Here is a 23,085-nt window from a genome sequence, read left to right as displayed (position 1 = left end):
TAAAAGGCTGCATATCGCAATAGAGATCTGAAGCCCTGTGTTAGTTCTCAGTTGATTTGTTAACTGCTCAGAGCTCCCCAAATTCTCCCTCTTTTCTCACTACTGTCTAGTTATTTGAGGTCTTCCATATGACACCTGGGCTACAGTCAAGAAGGGAAGCAGAGACTCAGACCTTGTTGGTAATGTGACCTGCATATTTAGGCTCTGACCGCAGAAACTCAAACCAGATTCTTTGTGGCACTCTGTTTTATAGTTTCTGCTATGCTGGGGCTGACACTCAGATAAGCCCAGGGCTATCTAAGAGAACTAAGCAAGTGACACAGATGCTGTTCCTAAACAAGGGGTGGGGGTGAGGAACAGGAGCCTTAGCTCAGAAGAGATCTCCAGAGTCAGGAAGGCAAGGAGGGACTGTTACTGGCTGATCTTGACTGGAGCCAGGAGCAGGCACGGAAATAGAGCAGGGATAAGAAATTACAGGTATCTGCTGAATTTTAGAGAACCCTTATTAACTTCCCATTTCTCACCTTCTGCTGGGACACCTTCTCCTTATTACTAGGCTGGGGACCAGAAGCTTTTACCTAGAAAGAGGTTAAATTTCTGATCAAAAGGAAATAGAGAATAATGAGAGGTGAAATTCCTTCTTCTTTTACCCCCTGTCCCCTGTCATGTGTAGGGGTATGATAAGGCTGGAAACTGCCTCTCTGGCCCATTATACCCACTGACACACTTTCCCTTGTTAATTCTCACAGCAAGCCTATAAAGAAGGCTGGAATAACCTCACGCAGTTTTCTGTGGCTTTCTGCAGGTTGCTCTAGACCCCACACTATTGTTATCAAAAATGAAAAGGAGGATGGATGTGATATCAAACCATTTTCAAAATTTGGCCCCTGCTTAAGAAATGTAATGGGCACTGTTCTTGACCATAGGCGCAGCCAAGGACCCAGTCCTGCAGGAGAGACTGGAGTGGCAAGTGAGAGAGGGATATTCAGTATATGGATGTGTCTGTGAATAGGATGTGAGAGAAAAGGGTGTCAAGAGTACAAGAGGGAGGGCTCTATCTTTGGTATCATGGAAGGGCTACTATTCATCCTCAGAAAGGACAGCAAATGAAGGTGGCAGAGCACAGCGGGTAGGGGAGAGGAATAAGGATGCAGAGATTCTAAGGCATTAGTATAGGTAGAGATTATAAGGATGGAAGAGTCCCTCTCTAACGAATCAGCAAGTAAGGTAATCAGTTCAAGCAGAGAGGCAACAGAGGCAGGAGATGGGGATCTTAAGAAATATGATTAGTTACAAGCCAGCAAGGAATAAAATCAATTTAATTAACATTACTAACACCCTATGAACACATACTATGCTACGCTTTATACACTAGTTATTTTATGTGTTGTACTTCATTTACTTCTCCTGGGGAGAAAAAACATACTGTTATCCCCATTTTTTAGTTAAGGCAAATTAGGCTCAAAGTTTGGTTTAAGGTTACAGAAGTCATAATTAGTAGAACTAAGCTGCGAACGCAGGTGTCCAAAGAGAGAATGACTTTGTCATATTGCCTTCAGCGATACGTGGTTATTACACAGATGGAATGGAATAAGACAACAGCAGAGGTTAACATGGGTTGGGAACTAGCAAGCTGGATATTGCAGATGAAAGAGGTGAGAGGTTGTAGGGTGATATAGCAGGTTATTCAGGTGAGATAAGCAGGTAAAAACAGAGGAAAGGACTGGGAGGAATAGAGATGAAGATGAAGCTGGAGAGCAGCTTCTATGAGAGTAGAAACCATTTTTAAAATTTATACTGTGCTTAACAAATGTAATAATAGGGCTTCTTCAAGATTCTATTCTTCTTCAGGATCCAGTTGACCTATGATGGAAACATAATGTAAGAGAGGAATAAATGATTATTGTCTTAGGCATTGAGAATTTGGAGTTGTTTGTTACTGCAGCGTAACAGAGTGTCTCCTTGCTAACACAAATAGTTGTCAGATATTGACGTGAGCCAGAATTACCTATGAATCATGTTCAAATACAATGGCCCTTGCCCTTCCTCTCCAAAGTTTCTGATTTGGAATATGGACTGAGGCCAAGACATGAATGTTTTTAATAAGCTCCCTAGGGACAACATACCTACCAAATTTTAAGGATCAGTGGGTCGTTCTACTTTGATAAATTTGAGGGCACCTGAGGCACATTTGTAAGATTAAAAAAGAGACCTCCTCTGGGATAATGAGTTACTAAAAAGTTACCCTTTCTTTCTGGCCTAAAGCAGCACCATGCCAGAGTATAAATCTTGGCAAGAAGACTGTAGGCTAGGTTGCAGCTCTCAGGAACCCTTGTGGATGAGTAGCTTTGTGCAAGGCACAAACAACCCTGATGAAGTGGTTATTAAATTGCATTTCTTCATCTAAGAAGGTAAAATTTTCAAACATTGTCGGTATATGCAATATTCTTATATTGTACCAAATGGACACATAACTAACATGAACTGAGAAGCTAATTTATGTCAAAACTTTATCATATTTAGAATTACAGTGAGATTTGTTTTTTACTTTTTGTTGTTATATTTTTTTATTGAAGTAAGTTGACATACTATATTAGTTTCAGGTGTACAACATAGTGATTTGACATTTATATATATTATGAAATGATCACTGAGACAAGTCTAGGAACTATCAGTCAGCATTTAAAGTTGTTATAATATCATTGACTGTGTTCCCTATGCTGTACGTCACATCCTCATAACTGACTTATTTTATAACTGGATGTTTGTACCTCTTGATCCTCTTCATCTATTTTTCCCATCCCCCTACCTCCCTACCCTCTGGCAACCAACAGTTTGTTCTTTGTATCTATAAGTTTGTTTCTGATTTGTTTTGTTTTTAATATTCCACATGTAAGTGAAATCATATGGTTTTTGTCTTTCTGTCTGACTTATTTCGCTTAGCATAATGCCCTTGGCTCTGTAGCAAATGGCAAGATTTTATTCTTTTTATGGCTGAGTAATATTCTGTTGTATGTACCAAATCTTTTTTATCCATTCATCTATCAGTGGACACAGGTTGTTTCCAGTCTTGGTTATTGTAATAATGCTGTAATGAACATAGGGTTACACATATCTTTTTGAATTAGTGTTTTCGTTTTCTGCAGATAAATACTCAGAGGTGAAATTGCAAGATGGTATGCATGTTATGGTAGTTCTATTTTTAATTTTTTGAGGAGGCTCCATAGTGTTTTCCCTAATGGCTGCACCAATTTACATTCCCATCAACAGTACACGAGAGTTCCCTTTTCTCCACAGCCTTGTCAACACTTGCTATTTCTTGTCTTTTTGACAATAGTCATTGTGACAGGTGTCAGGTGATATCTCATTGTGGTTTTGATTTGCATTTCCCCGATGGTTAGTGATCTCGAGCATCTTTTCATTTGTCTGTTGGCCACCTGTATGTCTTCTTGGGAAAAATGTCTATTAATGTCCTTTGCCCAGTTTTTAATCAGATTATTTGTTTTTTGGTATTGAGTTGTATGAGTTTTCTATATATTTTGGATATTAACCCCTTATCAGATAGATCATTTGCAAATATATTCTCCTATTCAGTAGATAGCCTCTTTGTTTTGCTGATGGTTTCTTTTGCTGTGCAAAAGCTTTTTAGTTTGATGTAGTCCCATATGTTTATTTTTGCTTTGGTTGCCTTTGCTTGAGGAGAATATCCAAGAAAATTTTGGTAAGACAGATGTCAAAGAGCTTACTGCCTATGTTTTCTTCTTGGAGTTTTATGGTTTCAGTTCTTACTGTCTTCAAACTGTCTTTCAAGTCTTTAATGTATTTTGAGTTTATTTTTGTAATTGGTGTAAGAAAGTGATCTACTTTCATTCTTTTTCATGAAGCTGTCCAGTTTTCCAAACACCATTTATTAAAGAGACTGTCTTTTCTCCATTGTATATTCCTGTCTCCTTTGTCATATATTAATTGACCATATATGCGTGGGTTTATTTCTGGGCTATCTATTCTGTTCTGTTAATCTATGTGTATATTTTTGTGCCAGAGCCATTCAGTTTTTATTACTGTAGCTTTGTAGTATAGTGTGAAATCATGGAGCATGATACCTCCAACTTTGTTCTTCTTTCTCAAGATTGCTTTGGCTGTTTAGGGTCTTTTGTGGTTTCATACAAATTTTAGGATTATTTGTCCTAGTTCCATGAAAAATGCCTTTGGTATTTTGATAGAGATTGCCGTGAATCTGTAGATCGCTTTGGGTGGTATGGACATTTTAACAATATTAATCCTTCCAATCCATGAGCATGGTATATCTTTTCTTTTATTTGTGTCTTCTTCAATTTCTTTCATACTGTCTTATAATTTTCAGAGTACAGGTCTTTTATTTTGTTAAATTTATTCCTAAGTATTTTATTATTTTTAATGCATTGCAAATAAAATTATTTTCTCAATTTCTTTTTCTGATTGTTTGTTGTTAGTGTATAGAAACACAATAGATTTCTGTATATTGATTTTGTATCCTGCAACTTTACTGAATTCACTTATTAGTTCTGATAGTCTTTTGGTGGAGTCTCTAGAGTTTTCTGTATATAATTTCATGTTATCTGCAAATAGTGACAGTTTTACTTCTTCCTTTCCAATTTGGATGCCTTTTATTTCTTTTTCTTGTCTGATTGCTGGGGTTAGGACTTCCAATGCCATGTTGAATGAAAGTGGCAAGAGTGGGCATCCTTTTTTTGTTCCTGATCTTAGCGGAAATGCTTTTAGCTCTTCACCACTGAATATGTTAGCTGTGGGTTCGTCATATATGGCCTTTATTGTGTTGAGAGCTGTTTCCTCTATACCCACTTTGTTGAGAGTTTTTATCATAAGTGGATGTTGAATTTTGTCAAATGCTTTTTCTGCATCTATTGAGATGATCATATGATTTTTCTCCTTCTTTTTGTTAATATGGTGTATCACATTCATTGATTTGCAGATACTGTCCCATCCTTGCATCCCTGGGATAAATCTCACTTGATCATGGTGTATGACTCTTTTAATGTATTGTTCAATTAGATTTGCTAGTATTTTGTTGAGGATTTTTGCATTTATGTTCCTCAGGGATATTGGCCTGTAATTTTATTTTTTTGTGGTATCCTTATCTGGTTTTGACAAGTATAATACTGGCCTCATAAAATGATTTTGGAAGCCTTCACTCCTCTGCAATTTTTTGGAAGAGTTTGAGAAGAATGAGTATTAAATATTTTTTGAATGTGTGATAGAATTCACCAGTGAAGCTGACTGGTCCTGGTCTTTTGTTTGTTGGGAGTTTTTTGATGACTGATTCAGTTTCATTACTAGTAATTGATCTGTTTGGATTTTCTTTGATTCTTTTTTTTTTTTTTTTTACCCCCTAAAGCCCCAGCACATAGTTGTACATCCTAGTTGTAAGTGATTCTAGTTCTTCTATGTGGAGTGCCACCATAGCATGGCTTGATGAGTGGTGTGTAAGTTTGCACCCAGGATCTGAACCGGTGAACCCCAGGCTGCTGAACCAGAGTGTGCAAACTTAATCACTCCGCCATGGGGCCAGCCCCTGGTCTGTTTAGCTTTCTATTTCTCCCTGATTCAGTCTTGGAAGAGTGTACGTTTCTAGGAATCTATCCATTTCTTCTGGGTTGTCCAATTTGTTGGTATATAATTGTTTTTAGTAATCTTTTATGATCCTTTGTATTTCTGTGGTGTTTGCTGTAACATCGCCTCTTTCATTTCTGATTTTATTTAGTTGAGCCCTCTTTCTTTTTTCCTTGATGATTCTGGCTATAGGTTTATTAATTTTGTTTATTTTTTTTCAAAGGACCAGCTCTTAGTTTCATTGATCTTTTCTATTGTTTTTTAGTCTATATTTCACTTATTTCCACTCCAATCTTTATTATTTCCTTCCTTCTACTAACTTTGGTCTTTGTTTTTCTTCTTTCTCCAGTTTGTTTAGGGGTAAGTTTACATTATTTACTTGAGATTTTTCTTGTTTCCTCAGTTAGGCCTGTATCACTATGAACTTCTCCCTTAGAATTGCTTTTAATGCGTCCCATGCATTTTGGAATGTGTTTCCATTTTCATTTATCTCAAGGTATTTTTTGATCTCCTCTTTGATTTCTTCATTGACCCATTGGTTGTTTAGTAGCATGTTATTTAGCTTCCATGTGTTTGTGTCTTGTCCAGTTTTCTTCTTATAATTGGTTTCTAGTTTCATACTGTTTTGGTCAGAAAAGATGCTTGATATGATTTCAATCTTCTTAAATTTATTGAGACTTGTTTTGTGGCTTAATATGTGATCTATCCTGGAGAATGTTCCATGTACATTTGAAAATAATGTGTATTTTGCTGTTTTTGGAAGGAATGTTACATATATATCTATTAAGTTCATCTGGTCTAATATGTCGTTTAAGGCAATGTTTCCTTGTTGATTTTCTGTCAGGATGATCTATCCATTGATGTAAGTTGGGTGTGAATGTCCCCTACTGTTACTGTATCACTGTCCATTTCTTCCTTTATGTCTGTTAATATTTGCTTTATGTATTTAGGGGCTCCTATGTTGGGTGCATAGATATTGCAAGCGTTATATCCTCTGCTGGATTGATCTCTTTATCATTATGTAATGCCCTGCTTTGTCTCTTGTTACAGTCTTTGTTTTAAAGTCTAATTTGTCTGCGCTATAAGTCTTGCTACCCCAGCTTTCTTTTCCCTTCCATTTGCCTAGAATATCTTTTTCCATCCCTTCACTTTCAGTCTGTGTATGTCTTTAGATCTGAAATGAGTCTCTTGTAGGCAGCATATAGATGGGTCTTGTTTTGTTTTATCCATTCAGCCACCCTATGTCTTTTGATTGGGACATTTAGTCCGTTTACATTTAAAGTAATTATTGATAGGTATGTTCTTATTGCCATTTTGTTAATTGTTTTCTGGCTGTTTTTGTAGTTCTTCTCTTTTCTTTTCTTTTTCTCTTGCTGTCTTCCCTTGTGATTTGATGACTGTCTTTTTAGTGTTATGTTTGTATTCCTTTCTATTTATTTTTTTGTGTATCTATATAGGTTTTTGGTTGGTAATTGCTATGAGATTCATATATAATGACCTATGTATCTAGCAGTCTATTTTAAGTTGATTGTTGCTTAAGTTTGAGTGCATTCTAAAAGCAGTACATTTTTACTTCCTCCCACGTTTTGTTTTTGACATCATATTTTGCATCTTTTATGAGATTCTTGACTTGCAATACTAAGTCATATCAATTGGAAAATTGTTTAGTTATTGGTGTAGGAATGAGAGGTTGACTTTGTCTATAATCAAATTGTAGACCTTGTTTGATTTTACTACAATTTTAAGTAGTTTTCTATAATTCAAACTTTCCAGCAGTTTATATGAGTTTTACTTGAAAACTTCAATTATATAAGAGTTTCTCTCCCTCCCTACAAGAATGACACTATTTATTTCAACTAAATAGCAAACTGCTGTGAATATATCTTGGATGTAATGGCCCTTTAGTTTTTAAAAAATACTTGAATAATTGTGTTAACAATACATGTGTATAGGGTAAAAGGTATAATTATTGAAAATTGTGTTAACAATACATAGGTATAGGGTAAAAGGTATAATTATTGAAAAAGAATTTTCGTGTACAAACTCAATTACAAATCAGCAAAAATAGAACAAATGATAAAAAGCTAGTTGTAAATGATCTGTGAAAAGAAGTACTTGTCTGCCATCTACTGTTCAAATAAGTCACAAAGCTTAATTGTTATAGATCTTAGTATGCGTTTTACTTGGGAGGTGGAATTGTGGAAAAAAGGGAAGCTTGTCAAAAATAGAGATTTTTAGATTCCATCTCAGATATTCTGGCTCTGGGAAACTGAAGTATGATTCAGAAATCTGCCTTTGTAAGAAGCACTCTAATTGATCCTGTGTGGGCAGTTCCCTTCCATACCTTAAGAATTGTGCAGATGTATCTCAGCTCTTGTGAAGTATGGGGCACTCTTCAGACACACCAGGCAACACAGTTCCATCACTGCCCCATGCATCACAGATGGTTGGATATGGTAATTTAAAACAAAAAGAGATAAAACTGATCCCTTTGATGGCTGAGTAGAAATTTGCATATGCTTGAGTAATGCTTTATCTTCAGTTTTCCACTTTGGTATCCTCTAATAAAATTTGCATTATGTGAAGTTTTTTTTGTTCTGTTTTGTTTTTACTCTTCCTTGAATTGTTTCCTATGGGGAACATGTATTTTCGAAAGGATTATGTTTCTGTTCTTTTCATCCTCATCATAGCACTCACTTTTTTTCCTGGTAGGATAATTATTGATGGAGCTAATCTGACTATATCTAATGTCACCTTAGAGGACAAAGGTATTTACTCCTGTTCAGCTCAAACTGCTCTAGATAGCGTTGCTGATATAACTCAAGTAACCATCCTTGGTAAGTGCACTAACTAATGAGAAATCTCTGTTCATTTCTTCTCCATTACTGATTAAATTTCACTGTTCTTTGGCAATTAAACCAATGATTATTTGAGCCCCTGCACATATATTGTTAGTTTGAATTTTTCACTTAAATAGTGACCCCGCTTTCAAATGCTTTCTGCTCTTCTGGTTTTAAAGAAATTAATTAATGCTAAATTGCTTTTCCCTACATGGGTAATGTCGCTGAAAGGAGTGGGAGGTAGGCAATGCTATCAGCAGGAAGAAAGCTAAAGCATGCTTGAGTTTCCAGAGCTCTTGTGTGCAAAGAAATGGGCTGAGGAATGGAGATGGGTTGGTGTAGAGGAATCAGAATGGGGGTCCAGAGGGGGTTGCACAGTGGTCATGCTCTAAACTAAAGGCATAGACTGAGCTTCCAGGCCTACAGGAAGGATGGGGAGAGACTTCAAGGGTCCTGCAAAGGAATGCCTTTGATTTTTATTTTTTTAATGATAATGATAATTGGAAAACAATGTGCACACTTCACTAGTGTAATCAATGTAATTACCCCTGCAATCACCCATGTTTAAAGCTCTTAGACCATCTGCTGGATGTCTCGTCCAGTTTCCCTTCCAGATTCACTCTCCACCAGCTTTCTGATCTGGAAATCTAACCTGTATGGACAATATCAACAAACCCTTAACCTCAAGCTTTCATTTGCTTTGAAATGAAACCTGGGGACCTCTGGCAGTAGAGGCGGGTGGGTGGGTGTGTTTGTTCTCCATACTCCCTCCCTGGGCTGTGTCCCATTGCCAAAATCAGTGATTCTCCCTAGGAGGCGCTCTCCACCCAGTTTTCTCTAAGGGGATTCTAGTAACTGTTCCCCTCACCCTGACCCTGGATATCCTGCCCATATCTTTTTTTTTTTCTTTTTGGGGAAGACTAGCCCTGAGCTAACATCTGCCACCAATCCTCCTCTTTTTGCTGAGGAAGACTGGCCCTGAGCTAACAGCCGTGCCCATCTTCCTCTACTTTATATGTGGAATGCCTGCCACAACATGGCTTGATGAGCAGTGCGTTGGTCCACAGCTGGGATCCAGGGAACCCCAGGCCACTGAAGTGGAATGTGTGACCTTAACCACTGCGCCACCGGGCGGACACCCTCCTGCCCATATCTTTTGAAAGAGTCTTTATTAAAAGCTCTTTGAACTATCCTAAAATGTGTGAACTATTTGTTTTCTACTGGACCCCTGACTGATATAGACAATTTTACAGTTTTGTCTTATAATTCTGTTTTAGTGAGCATCATTTAGTTTTTCCTTTAATTTGCTGATATTCCTTAAAAGTATTTGGTTTTGCCTAAACTCCTTTATCGTATGTCTGGATTAATCATTGTCATTAACAGGCATTTGTATCTTTAGCACTCTGGTTGCTGGGATCCACAGGAAGCTTGCTAATGAGGGGGAGGTGGTACAGACTGAGAGGAAACAATTCAGTCTGCTTTGATGTAGACTGGTGAAAAAGGAATACACAGGATGGATCTCTTCAAGTGAAGCAAATGGCCACTGTATTTCAAGTGAAATAAATGGCCACTATGTTTCAAGTAAAGCAGATGGCCAATATGTCTCAGGTAAAGGAAATGGCCACCAGGTTGGGTTCTACCAAAAAAAACAAAAGCAAGATAAAGAAGAAAAAAGAACAGTCCCCAGGTGGTAGAAGGTATGGACTTGGTTCAATAGAATTGTACCTTTAGGCAAGATGTTTGGCCATAGGAGTTTCAGCTACTTCAGGGACTATAAGCAGAAATGTTGAATCCTCTAGTAATTATTCCAACAGTAATTCACCAGATAAAATAGTTTAGCTTTAGATAATCTTGAATTTATCTCAAGCACCACAAGTGTAGGAGGATAAGTGGACTTTCCCCCTACTTGGTACACACTGTCTTAATTGCCCTGTAAAATTTAATATTTCAGTCATATGCTTAGGCTGTCTTCTTCCAGAACCATTACATTTTGATAATTTAACATAAATCATGGCTATTATTATATGTATTATTTATATATGAAATAATTACCAATTATTTTTAGAGTGAAAATAAAATTTTTAGAAAAAATATTCGATGAGATAAGCTGCATTTTCTTAACCACTTCTTAGAGTTTACATTCTAATTTTTTAGGCCCATCTCTGATTTTAAGAAGCATATCTCAGTAACTGACAGTAACAAGTGACAGATCCATGTGTAGATTCTAAAAGACTCTTTTCCATGGAAGGCAATTTTTAAAAGCATATGCCTGACTGATTTCAATCAGAAGTTACTTTCAAAAGCCTTGACATAAACGTCTTTTAAGAGTATCACTCTTTTAAGTCGCAACTGTAATCCAGCAATTCTAGCTCCACATGATTCTCAGAAAGAGCAGATTTTGGTGTCGGATGCAACATGCCGTATTGATTGCTTCAGGAAAAGTTCAGATATGAGTAGGCTCTTAGTAAGTGCTGAAGAGAAATATCAGTTCTCTGAGCTCAGAGATTCGGAAACCTGTTGATGAAATAATTTCTTATTTAAGGCCCTGAAGTTTGGACAGTCACTGATCACATTTGAAAAGTAAACATGTTCTCTTCTGAATTGAAAGCAATATTTTTTGTCTGTGTAATATTACCAGCAATTGGCAAATACTCAGCAGTGTCAATAGATGCTACTTTTAGATGTTATTTCATTGTCTCCTCTGAGAAAAATAAATTTCCTCAAATAAATGTGAGAATTGAACCCAAATTTTGGAAATAAAAATCACTAGGGGTAAGATTTCTTCTTACTGATGCTTTTATTTTAAAAGTACTAGAAATTTCCTTGGACTTTAACACTCTTAAAATTTGTCATCACCTACTCAATTTTCTAGTTTCTGTCACAACATTTATCAGTGCCAGATCTTACTCTTCCAATATAAACTGACTCCCTACTCTTTTTCATAACTCTATGCCAAGATGATATAAAAGTTGCTATAATATACTGAGAATTCGTTGTTATAAATTACAATAAAAATCCAAAGCAGTTGCAGGAAAAAGAAAAGCCTGAGTTCATGTTTCTCTATCTTTTTTTCCTACAGTGATAGGACCTAATTTCTATTGCTCTAGTATGATAATTATATTCATGATGGAAGTGATAATATAGTTTGTGCTTACTCATTTAATCATAAAACATTTATGTGCAAGGCACTGTGGGCGATGCAAAGATTAGTAAAATATGACCCCTATTCTTGAAGATCTGTTTAGTCACGTGCAGGCAATGAATCAGGCATATAAATAAGTATATAAGCTGGAGGATACTGATTCACTTCAGATCAGTCATGTTTCTCAATCTTGAGTGTGCATAATTATCACCCAAGGAACTTGTTTAGAAATACAGATTCCTGGGCCCAGCTCCTTCAGTAAGCCGGAGGGGTGGGGCCCAGAAATCTTCATCATTATTAAGTGATCCTAAAAAAATTCTGATGCCCATGGGCAAGGATGGCCCTTTGAGAACCGTAATTAGAGTAGAGGGAGATAATACGTCCAATAGGGAATAGATGTGACAGAAGCTGCCTTTGAATAGAACCTGAAGGGCTGGTGAGGTGTGGACAATTGAGAGTATAGACATGGACCCAGAGAGGAAGGGGGCTGGCAATGTGCTTGAGTGAAGAAATTTGGGAAAGAAAGGCAATGATCTGCATTCTCCTTACCTTTATTTTTTGTTATTAATTAGATGTTCCAGATCCACCAGAAAACCTTCATTTGTCTGAAAGGCAGAACAGGAGTGTTCGGCTGACCTGGGAGGCTGGAGATGACCACAATAGCAATATTAGCGGTAGGGAAGACCTGGGATAACTATGTTTCTTACACTGCAGAGTCAAAATTAATATTAAAGCCATTTTTCACCACAGTTGATGGATTGTTCTTCTTAAAACATCCTTTAAAACTTTTAATACTTTATATGAATCTTAGTATAACAATTCAGTTTGTTCTGATCTTTTTTCTATGTTCCTACTGCCAGAGTATATTGTAGAATTTGAAGGAAACAAAGAGGAACCTGGAAGATGGGAGGAATTGACTAGAGTCCAAGGAAAGGAAACAACAGTCTTGTTATCTTTGGCTCCATATGTGAGATACCAGTTCAGGGTCATAGCCGTGAATGAAGTGGGGAGAAGCCAACCAAGCCAGCCATCAGACCATCATGAGACACCTCCAGCAGGTATGTAGGTTCTCAAGTCAGGTTTCTAACACAATAGTTTAGATTTGCCCCAACTTTGAACATCTAAAAAAAAAAATGGACTGATAGCATGGTATAAGATTTTAGATTTCTCCCAATAGAGCGCTTGAAAAGTTCTGAAACCAACCACACACAAAATATTCAAACTATAGCAGTCTCATAAGTAGTATATAAATGTTTGATAGCAGGAAATCATGGGGAGGTATTTGAGCAAACATTACTCTGAGTAATTTCTGATAGCTAAATATCTTGTTAAAACCAGATATAGTAAAGTAAGTTCTAAACTGACATCCAGTATGTATAGAGAAAGTCAACTTTCTCGCTTTTCTCTTTATTTCAACTTTCTGAAATAAAACTTTTTGACTCATTATAGGCACCTTATTAAATTTTCAATGTATCTAATGTCATTAATTTTATGCATTTAGTGTATTTTTTGTCTCAGTATCTAAATAGATACATATTTAATATCTATCTCAATTCCCAAGATGCTTTTTTTTTAATTTCAAGAATGATAGTACAAAAATTTGTGTAACTGAATTGGCATGTTATCAATATGGTCATAGCATGGTATTATTTTTTTTTTCCTGGGTGAAATAAATATGCTAGGTTATAATTCCTTTTTGCATTGAGAAAAAGCAAGCAGAGGTAATAACTGAATCAGATACTTGCGTGATTTTAATATAAGTTGAACTTGGCACTAAACTCCCTACTTAGCCCTTCCGTATAAACTGGATCCATCTGAATATGTTTCATGGGCACATTACCTGCTATTTCCTATTTATTGACCCTGAAACTGGGCTGTTGATAACAAATGATATTTAATTTTATTCACTTAGAAGCAAATATTGACAACATACATTTCTAACAATAATTCTAATAGAAAAGGTAAAGCAGGTTTAAAATTAAAATATACATTTAGAAAGTGGGTTTAGGATTTTAAAAAGCAAGTCTAAAAATTTAAAAAGCAGGTTTAAAATGAAGATATGTAGCAGCTGGCCCCGTGGCTGATTGGTTAAGTCCACACACTCCGCTTTCGTGGCCCAGGGTTTCGCTGGTTCAGATCCTGGGCGTGGACATGGCACTGCTCATGAAGCCATGCTGAGCTGCCGTCCCACAGAGCACAACCAGAAGGACCTACAACTAGAATATACAACTATGTACTGGGGAGCTTTGGGGAGAAGAAGAAGGAGAAGAAAAGGTTGGCAGCAGATGTTAGCTAAGGTGCCAATCTTTAAAAAAAAAAAAAAATAAATGTAATGAAGATATATAAAGTAAATCATTTGTTTTCATTGGATAGTAATCATATCACTCCAAAAACACGATTTTACTCCTTAAAGAAATAGATATATTTAAAAGCGGCCTTATGTGAGGTGATGGATGTGTTAGCTACCCTTACTATGGTCATTATTTAACAACTTATATGTATAAATATAAAATGTGTGTATATATATGTATGTTTGATATATATACATGTATAAAACCATTACATTGTACACCTTAAACTTAAACACCATGTTACGTGTCAATTATGTCTCAATAAAGCTGGAAAAAAACCAGCCTTAAATCTTTTTACAAACTGAGTCAGATAGAAACAGACAAATATAAATCAAAGTTATTTAAAAATCTGGTTTTTGAGGGAGAAGGCACTATTTAATAATTTACCTATGGACCATACAATAGAAAAGAATAATTTTAATGCTTGTAATTTTTCAGCTCCAGACAAGAATCCACAAAATATAAGAGTTCAAGCCTCTCAACCCAAGGAAATGATTATAAAATGGGAGGTGTGTATTCTTTCATATGTTTTGTATTACTTTGTGTTCTTTTTTTCTTTCTGTTAGGTCTGCATGCTAAGTGTAGCGATAGATCAATATTTTTTAAGAATAAAGGGATAAGATTTGTACATTTGATTATATTTTAGAAATATATTTTATTTGTATATTTTAAAGATCATTGTGATTAGAATGTTGTGAAATAGAGTTTAACAGTGGTAAATAATTTAAGGAAGATTATACAGGTTGATTTAATGGAAATCTATTACCAAAAGTTTCAGCTTTCTAATATTTTTATTACCAATGTTCTAAATCCTCTCCCATTCAAAAGATACTGAAAATCTTTTGCTAAATTTTAGTAGACATTCTAATAAGCATTATGCTTATCAAAAAATGACTTCAATAATAGTCACCACTTATTAGGCACTATTAGGCATTTTGTATACTCACTTCTGATTCTGAGAACAGCCCTATCAAGAGAGCATCATTAACACCTTCTTCTGGATGTCGAAACTGAGGTCCAGGGTTATTGGCAGTCTTGCCCGTAACCATACAACCAGAAATCAACAAAAACAGGATTTAATCATGGATATTTTTGGACTTCAAACTCCACTATTTCCCACTTTGTAGATCTCAGTTAAAAGTGATTAAATAGACTTTCTTCTTTGAACTTGGCATAAAATTTTATATCTGCTCAGACGGTTTTAATTTTTTTGATTGTCATTTCTAAATTTGTTTTATAACAATGGAGAACATTTTTCACCCCTCTACTATTTGGACATATTTTATTAACTAGTACATTAACTCACTTGAAACTAGTTTATCATTCAACCATTCTGATTAATAATGGGCTTCCAAAGTTGCATTAATTGAATTTTACATAAATACAGAACATTTTTGAGTGTATGCTGGAATATACTAAGTTATTTCCAAACCTCATTCCAAGTATGATTTTTGGAATAGTTTTAGGGTATATAAAGTTTGGTTCGATTTTTTTTTCCTTCATATATTGGGTCTTAGTACTGATTACATAATCACATGGCCCATACCTGCAAAGTATTTAGTAAATGTTTTTGTATCAACACTAACCCTTTATTCCATTTCAGAGAAATTGTTTTGCAAATTTAAAATTTAAAAAAAATTATTAATACACAGAAACTAAATATATTCAAGAATATTATTCTTTCCTTGAATTTGTCACCATAAATGGTTGCTACCACATTATCTTGATAATTACTTAATTTATAATCTGAAATTATGTTAGTATCTTATTCTTTTAGAATATCTGTTTTATCCTCTTTTAAGTTCCATAGAAGTTTTCATATGATAGATGAAATAACTGGTTAGATGAAAATAATAGTATGTAATTTTCGGGTCAGTTCCTTAGAGAAGCATACCATGTTCTACTAACATTAGCTCATTAATCCTCACCACTCCTCTGCGAGGGCTATTGTAGTTCAATGGTATCAGCTTTACATTTCATACAGAGAAGCTGGGACTCAGTTAAATGACCTTACCCAGATGCCATGCGCAAAGTGAGCAATGAAAAGAGGGCAGGAATCTTCAGTCCTTACTGTTCATCTTACTCATAAGTCACTCTTTTTTTCCCTCAAAGATACATGCACAAGACTAATTACTAATGCTCTCTTCTTGTACAAATGGGATTACACCAAGAAAGTGTTTCTAATTTGTCTTTGAAGAGTAAATGACAGGTAATTTAGTGATTAATTGACTAGAGAAAGGAAGTAGAGAGATTTGGAACTACATTGACTTTTGCATTCATAATATGTTCCATTGTGTTTCACATTATTTTGAAATGTCAGAGATCTAAAACTATAGGCACACAGTGAAGTTTAAGAACATTTATTCATTGGTTATTATTTTGCATGGATTATTCTATAAAAAGGAGTTAAATGTCAGATATTTCCCAAGTTGACAAACAGACGCTATGAATGAATTACCAAACCCCCTCCAGAGACTGACTTACAAAATAATTTCTGTCTACAAGATAATGATCAGAGAGAAGCAATTTGTTTTTTAAAAAAGTTCATTTTTCACAAAAGGATTAACAACACCAATAAACACTAAGAACAGACTAGATGTCCCTAATTTTTGTTTTATGTTTTTATTTTAGTATTAAACACTATTCAATTAAAATTAATGAATTATGAGGAACTCGGTTTATATATGGCAGTAAAAAAAAAGTCTTTGCTCACCTGGAATGGATATTTTAGTTGGAAGGACAGGAAATAAGCAAATACATTAGAAGTAAAATAATATGTCATTTAATGGAAAATCCTGTGGAGGAAAATAAGATACAGAGCCTTATAGATAGGTTATTAATAAATGTGCATTTACTAACGGAATGGGTGAACCTCATATTACAGTCAAAAATAAATTTTTCTTTATCTTATTGAGCTCATGTTCTTTTGTGTATGAATTTTCTTTATAAATTTGTCACTGAATATTAAGGACACAAATTTTTTTAACACTAATGTATTTATTAATGTTAAATTATAGCTCAGTGATAGAACTAGTCTTTTTAGTTAGCATTATCTTATAAAATTCACTTTTCATATATTAGGGTGGTCATGACTCACTCATATGTTTTAAGTATTAAAAAATGATAATGTCCTATCCCTCAAAACAGGAAAAAAAGAGCCCACTGCAACCTGGCCAGTTAAATAATTATATCAGGATGATTTTTCCTTAACATTTCCCTTTGTTCTTAAGTGTGAGTATATTTATGTTAAATTTGAACTTCAATAAAATAGCAATTGTCTAATCTCAAAGACGTCAAAAAAACAAAACAAAACAAAAAACCCAAATCGACTAATGTCTGGTAAATAGGAACTTCTTCAATTACCTGGTTATATGATCACAGCTCAGTTGTTTCACTTTTAAAGGACCTAAACTTTATTATTTCTACTACAAGTATAATAAAACCTACCAGCTATAAAATGGAATGACAGCAGTACGGCAATCTGTCCAGTTTCTAGATCAGTCATTATAACCTTGCTTTGTTCGTAGATCTCTTTGAAAACATGACAGAAGTATAGATTTTTTTCTAGAAAGTTATTCACAGAAGGTTTTCCTAACTAGTTCATAGCTTCTCAGATCCTCTGAAGGGCATCGTGGACCCCGTCTAGCCATCCCTAGAGCCCAAGTGAAGAACCTCTTTTCTAGAGATTCCTTCCGAATGAGCTTCATGAGAGGGGAAGACTTATGGTCTACTTCACCCCCAGCCTCGCTTCCACCTCCCCACCTCAGCCCCACCCCAGCTCTGCTCTTGCTCCTCTGGTTTCCAGCTTTGTCGGGGGTCTATCTGAGAATTGGCTGAGGTTTTGTTGTCCATTGTCTGAAAGCCAAATACTACAAACTATTCGTGCTGTTTATTTAGGAGTCTAGGCACCAAAGAGGCTGGCAATTTAGATAATATTTTTCTTAAAAGTGTTACCCACGGTGGCACAGTTTGTTTAAAATTTTCCAGAGAGCTTTATCAAATGTAACTGTTTTCCTTGGAGCAAAACATATGCAAATTGAATAATACTATTTGTACACATTTATTGTCAGGAGGGGCTGAAGGAAAATGTAATTCCAGATTGCACTGTGGAATTAAAAGCTTATGGCCTGATTCATCTGGGCAATGCCAAAAGCTTGGGCAAATTTATATCCATATGATAGTAAAAATTATCTTGGGGGAAAACTTTGAATGCAAATTAGAAACAGAGACCAGAAAATCTTGTCTTGCTTTGATTTTTTCCCCCAGCTAATTTAAGTATTCATCTTGGAATAAGCATAGACTTGAAATTATTTTGCTGATAGAACCCTATGCTTTTAACTTAATTCCAGACAATCTCTCTAAGTATTTTAACAAATTAGGCTGAGTCAAGAAGCCCTGGAAATTCTGTAAGAATACTACATATGACATTATTGAATCACGTGCATATGCAGACAAAATTACTGTTTATATAAGTGAATCTTATAATCTAGGACTAAAATCACACTTTTAATGTATTTTATTTAACTTATTCATTTAAATGCACATTCTCATGTCTGTGAAATGAAGCAGGTGGTTTAAATCACATAAATTTTTTTTTGAATCAAAATATTACTCAATTAAAAACAAAGCAGAAATAACCAATTTCCTATACTGGAAATTCCTCCACTAAATATTCCTATACAGCAAAATAAAGTGGAGTCAGGGGGTACTTTATCTTGAAGAAACAGAAACAGATTGTCCAAGGAGCTGGAGAATTATATTATTATATTGCATTATATTATATATTATATTATTATTGCGAGGGGCTACATCTTCTGATGTATAAGCATGCATATTCTTCAAAAGTAAAAATTTACTCAATCTCTCTCTTCTTGGAAGGAAGATAGAGAAGGATGGGTAGAGTCAGGTGGAAGAAAGTATTCTGACTGAAAAGCCATGGGAAAATCCCATTCACAAGTGTGGAATTCGAGGCCATGTCCTTTTTATTCCTGTCACTTCTTTGGGAGTGAAAAAGTGGAATATAGATGAAAAAGGTAAACAAAAGCTTAAACCCGTATGAAACTTCTTAGTCAATTCTTTCATATATGAAAAGTTAGACTTAGCCCCAAGGGCATATTCCAGGCATCTAAATTGTGAGTTTCTTACTATGTGGGAAGCTGAGGGACTAACTTTCAAAATAAACTTACAGAATGACAAAAATGTCCACAAGTCTTTCCAGACCACAAAGGGATTTAAGATCTCCCAAGAAATGATCCATCTATAGCAGCACTTCTCACGCCACTTAGGATGGCTTACCACCATCTCTAAGTCAACATATTTGTGATCACACTGGATGAGTCCTGCCTTCTGTTTTAGCCTTTGAAATCCATGGAGCAGAATGGACCAGGACTGGAATACAGAGTGACCTGGAAGCCACAGGGAGCCCCAGTGGAATGGGAAGAAGAAACAGTCACAAATCACACCTTGCGGGTGATGACGCCTACTGTCTATGCTCCTTATGATGTCCAAGTCCAAGCCGTCAATCACCTCGGCTCTGGCCCTGAGCCTCAGTCAGTGGTTCTCTATTCTGGAGAAGACTGTAAGTGATACAGCTGAAACTCCCAAGCACTCAACAGCAGTTTCTCTCAAGTATATTGCATTTCTGTCGATGAACATTTTTGCAGCAACTACTGCATGCAAAGAGGTTGTACTAGCTGTGGGAGATAAAATGAAACAGAACACATGGTTCCTACTTTAGGGTTGACTGCAGGACAGTTGATCAGTATAGAGTGGTTAGGATGTACCTTGAAAGTTTTAATTATATTCAGTTTCCCAACAAAGCTGTTTCTATATTGAAAATCAAAGACCTGGAATCATCATTGCAATCAGTTAGGCAGCATAACTGTCATAAGGTTTTCAATTACATTTGCCCTTCCTTGTCAAGGCCCTCCTAACAGCCACCTGCTGCTGTGCCACCGACTCAGTGACGTGTCTGGAGCCTTCCTCACACAGAGGAGATACAGACCCAGATTGTGTATAGAATTAAACACACACACAGATACACAAACAGTTTTGAGGTACTGGTGATATGAGATATGATCTTACTATTAAATACTTATACCTTAATAACTCCTGCAAATAGGTTATTGGAAACAGGAATGACACAGCATTCCATATCACTACACGTTAGGAGTTATTCTCATTGTTCTTCCAGTATCCAAAGTAATATTTTGATCTAAGAGTAGAAGCTTGGAAATGTGAAATGAAAACTCCTTATTCACCTGCTATCTAAATTCTACACAAATGAAACTACACATCACCGTGTACCAAGATATTAGTCTTGGCAGCTCTGCATGTGTTTAGCTCCCCTGTAGGTTGAGCATAATGTGTCTACTTTATAGAGTGTTCTAAGGATGATGTGCGCCAATCCAGGTAAGGCCCTTTGAACGGTGCCTGACACATAGTGCATGCTCAAATAAGGTTAGCTGTTGTTATTAATATGAATCAAACTCCCAAGTAATTTTAGTTATATTATAGTTCACCTTCCAAAGGCAAAATGCCCACAGAGTATTTCCCTGGGCATTGTTTTAAGTTTCCAGTTACATTGCCCACTTGTATCCATTTGGAGAGTGACCTTTCTCAGTGTGGAACAGGCTATCCTCTTCCCCTGGAAACCTGTGTGGGCTGAGAAACTCCTCTGTAATGAGAAACTCTCTTGGTTCCATTTGGAATTGATTTCACAAAAGTGCTTTCCTCAGAATAAACAATATGAAAAATCACCTTTTGAAAAAGCTCCTAATAATCACGTTTGGAGATTATTGAAAGCTAATCATTCTTATGTGCTTAACAGATCCTGATACGGCTCCAGTGATCCATGGGGTGGACGTTATAAACAGCACATTAGTTAAAGTTACCTGGTCATCGATTCCAAAGGACAGAGTACATGGACATCTGAAAGGATATCAGGTTTTTATCTTAGATTTTCTTCTCATTGTTGAGTTAATATCTTCTTGCAAATAAGAACTGATTTCAGAAGAAGCCAAAAGAGAATCTGCCACTGTGGCCACATGGCTGATAAGTTACAGGGTTCCTATTTTCATTGCAGATAAATTGGTGGAAAACAAAAAGTCTGTTGGATGGAAGAACTCATCCCAAAGAAGTAAACATTCTGAGATTTTCAGGACAAAGAAGCTATGGAATGGTTCCTTCCCTAGATGCCTTTAGTGAATTTCACTTAACAGTCTTAGCCTATAATTCAAAGGGAGCTGGTCCAGAAAGTGAGCCTTATACATTTCAAACACCAGAAGGAGGTGAGAGAATAACAATGTATTATAATGTCAACATAGGAATTGTCCAATGAACAAATTAAACATTCCTCTCTTATTAGTAGTTAATTAATATGTACTTCAAATATGAGCTAACTTCTCAATTTCTCTGAAAAATTATAATCTAATGGTTTTGGGTTTTTTTTAGAAATTTACCAATTTATGAGTGTCTCTTCTTGGTCTTGTGTTTTCTAGTACCTGAACAGCCAACTTTTCTCAAGGTCATCAAAGTTGATAAAGACACTGCCACTTTATCCTGGGGACTACCTAAAAAATTGAATGGAAACTTAACTGGCTATCTATTACAGTACCAGATAAGTAAGTAAAAATTTGAATTGGATTAACCTATTGTTGTTTCATTTTTTGGTTGAGTATTTGGTTTGTTATGCTGAGCATCTGATGATCATGGTTTATAGGCCGGCATACTTCTTTATAGCACAGGGGCCTGTAAGCTGGCTTGCAGCCAAACCCAGCCCACTACCTGTTTTTATGAGGAAAGTTTTATTGGAACACAGCCATATGCACCCATTTAAGTTTTTCTCACTATAATGGCAAAGTTGAGTAGCGGTGATAGAGATTGAATGGCCCACAAAATCTAAATTATTCACAGTCTAGCTTTTTCAGAAAGGTTTGCCAAACCCTGTTACAGAAGAAAAGCAATATGCCAATGAGTACCAGAAAACATGTGTTTGATATTTGTATATGAGAGGCCTTAAGAATTAAGAAACATGCCAAAGAAAAGAGTTAGTAAATGATGTAATGCAGATTCAAAGCACAGGTAACTTCCACACTGCACTCTCTCTTCTGTCTCCAATGTATGTTTCCAGTCTCAACCCTAAATATACTTATATTTGTGGAGTCCTTTATTGATAGCCTATTGGGACAGGCAGGAAATATCGAGAAAACTAAAGAGTTGATTTTCAACTATTACTCAAAATAGGCTAAACCCAGATGCTGCTCTGCCATTGGGTTGAAAAGAACATGTTTAGAGGAAATCATGTCATTCTTAATCATAGCCCCTCCCACTCTAATAGTCTTCACATCTAAGCATCATCTCAAAATGGAAATGAGGGGACTGAGATCATAGAAGATTTTAGACTTTGAGGACATACATTCCTAAAAAAACCAAAACACTGGGGCTGGCCCCGTGGCCGAGTGGTTAAGTTCTCGCGCTCCACTGCAGGCGGCCCAGTGTTTCGTTGGTTCGAATCCTGGGCGCGAACATGGCACTGCTCATCAGACCACGCTGAGGCAGCATCCCAGGTGCCACAACTAGAAGGACCCACAACGAAATATACAACTATGTACCGGGGGGCTTTGGGGAGAAAAAGGAGAAAAATAAAATCTTTAAAAAAAAATTAAAAAAAAAAAGAAAAAAAAAAAAAACACTAGGACTACAGAAACCCAGTCTACACTGCTTGGAAAAACTAACTTGATCATAGCCCTGATGTGCCACTCTGCCATCAATTCAAGTCTTGCAGCAGTCCAAGTCAGGTGCCATTTTTAGCTTCTGATGGCCTGCTCTGAGGTGGGCTTGTATCGCTGTAATCCCAACAGATCAAGGATATTGATCTAATTTTAGCATTTTTGAGTGACTGTTTGTAGCAGGATCAGTAATGAGTATTCTCCTTGCATTTCTTCATTAAAATAGGAAATCTATAAGGTCTGTATTGTCACTATTTTATGGATAAGAGAATTGAGGCGTATATAATATACTTACCTAGAGTCATGCAGTAAAATAAGTGTTAAGCAAGGGTTCAAACCCAGATCAATCTTATTCTAGGTCTTGAGCTCTTAAGCCTACACAATTCTGTGAACTGGTTTTCAAAAATGTAGAA

General features: G+C 36.0%; 1 protein-coding gene across 26 annotated transcripts in view; it reads left to right on the top strand.

Moving 5' to 3' along the window:
- The window catches only part of CHL1 (cell adhesion molecule L1 like), a 211,553-nt gene that overhangs the window by 176,174 nt on the left and 12,294 nt on the right, over nucleotides 1-23,085 (top strand). For all 26 annotated transcript variants that reach the window (XM_070238583.1, XM_001497252.7, XM_070238595.1 and 23 more), the window contains 8 exons: nucleotides 8,323-8,447; nucleotides 12,165-12,266; nucleotides 12,453-12,650; nucleotides 14,382-14,452; nucleotides 19,299-19,521; nucleotides 20,773-20,888; nucleotides 21,028-21,232; nucleotides 21,443-21,565. In XM_070238583.1, coding sequence (XP_070094684.1) covers nucleotides 8,323-8,447; nucleotides 12,165-12,266; nucleotides 12,453-12,650; nucleotides 14,382-14,452; nucleotides 19,299-19,521; nucleotides 20,773-20,888; nucleotides 21,028-21,232; nucleotides 21,443-21,565 — 1,163 coding nt within the window. The remainder of the gene's footprint in view (nucleotides 1-8,322; nucleotides 8,448-12,164; nucleotides 12,267-12,452; nucleotides 12,651-14,381; nucleotides 14,453-19,298; nucleotides 19,522-20,772; nucleotides 20,889-21,027; nucleotides 21,233-21,442; nucleotides 21,566-23,085) is intronic.

The sequence above is a fragment of the Equus caballus genome, chromosome 16 (genome assembly GCF_041296265.1).
Source record: "Equus caballus isolate H_3958 breed thoroughbred chromosome 16, TB-T2T, whole genome shotgun sequence".
Taxonomy (NCBI): domain Eukaryota; kingdom Metazoa; phylum Chordata; class Mammalia; order Perissodactyla; family Equidae; genus Equus; species Equus caballus.
Note: the sequence above shows the minus strand (reverse complement) of the source record. Positions and strands in the feature narration are given on the sequence as shown.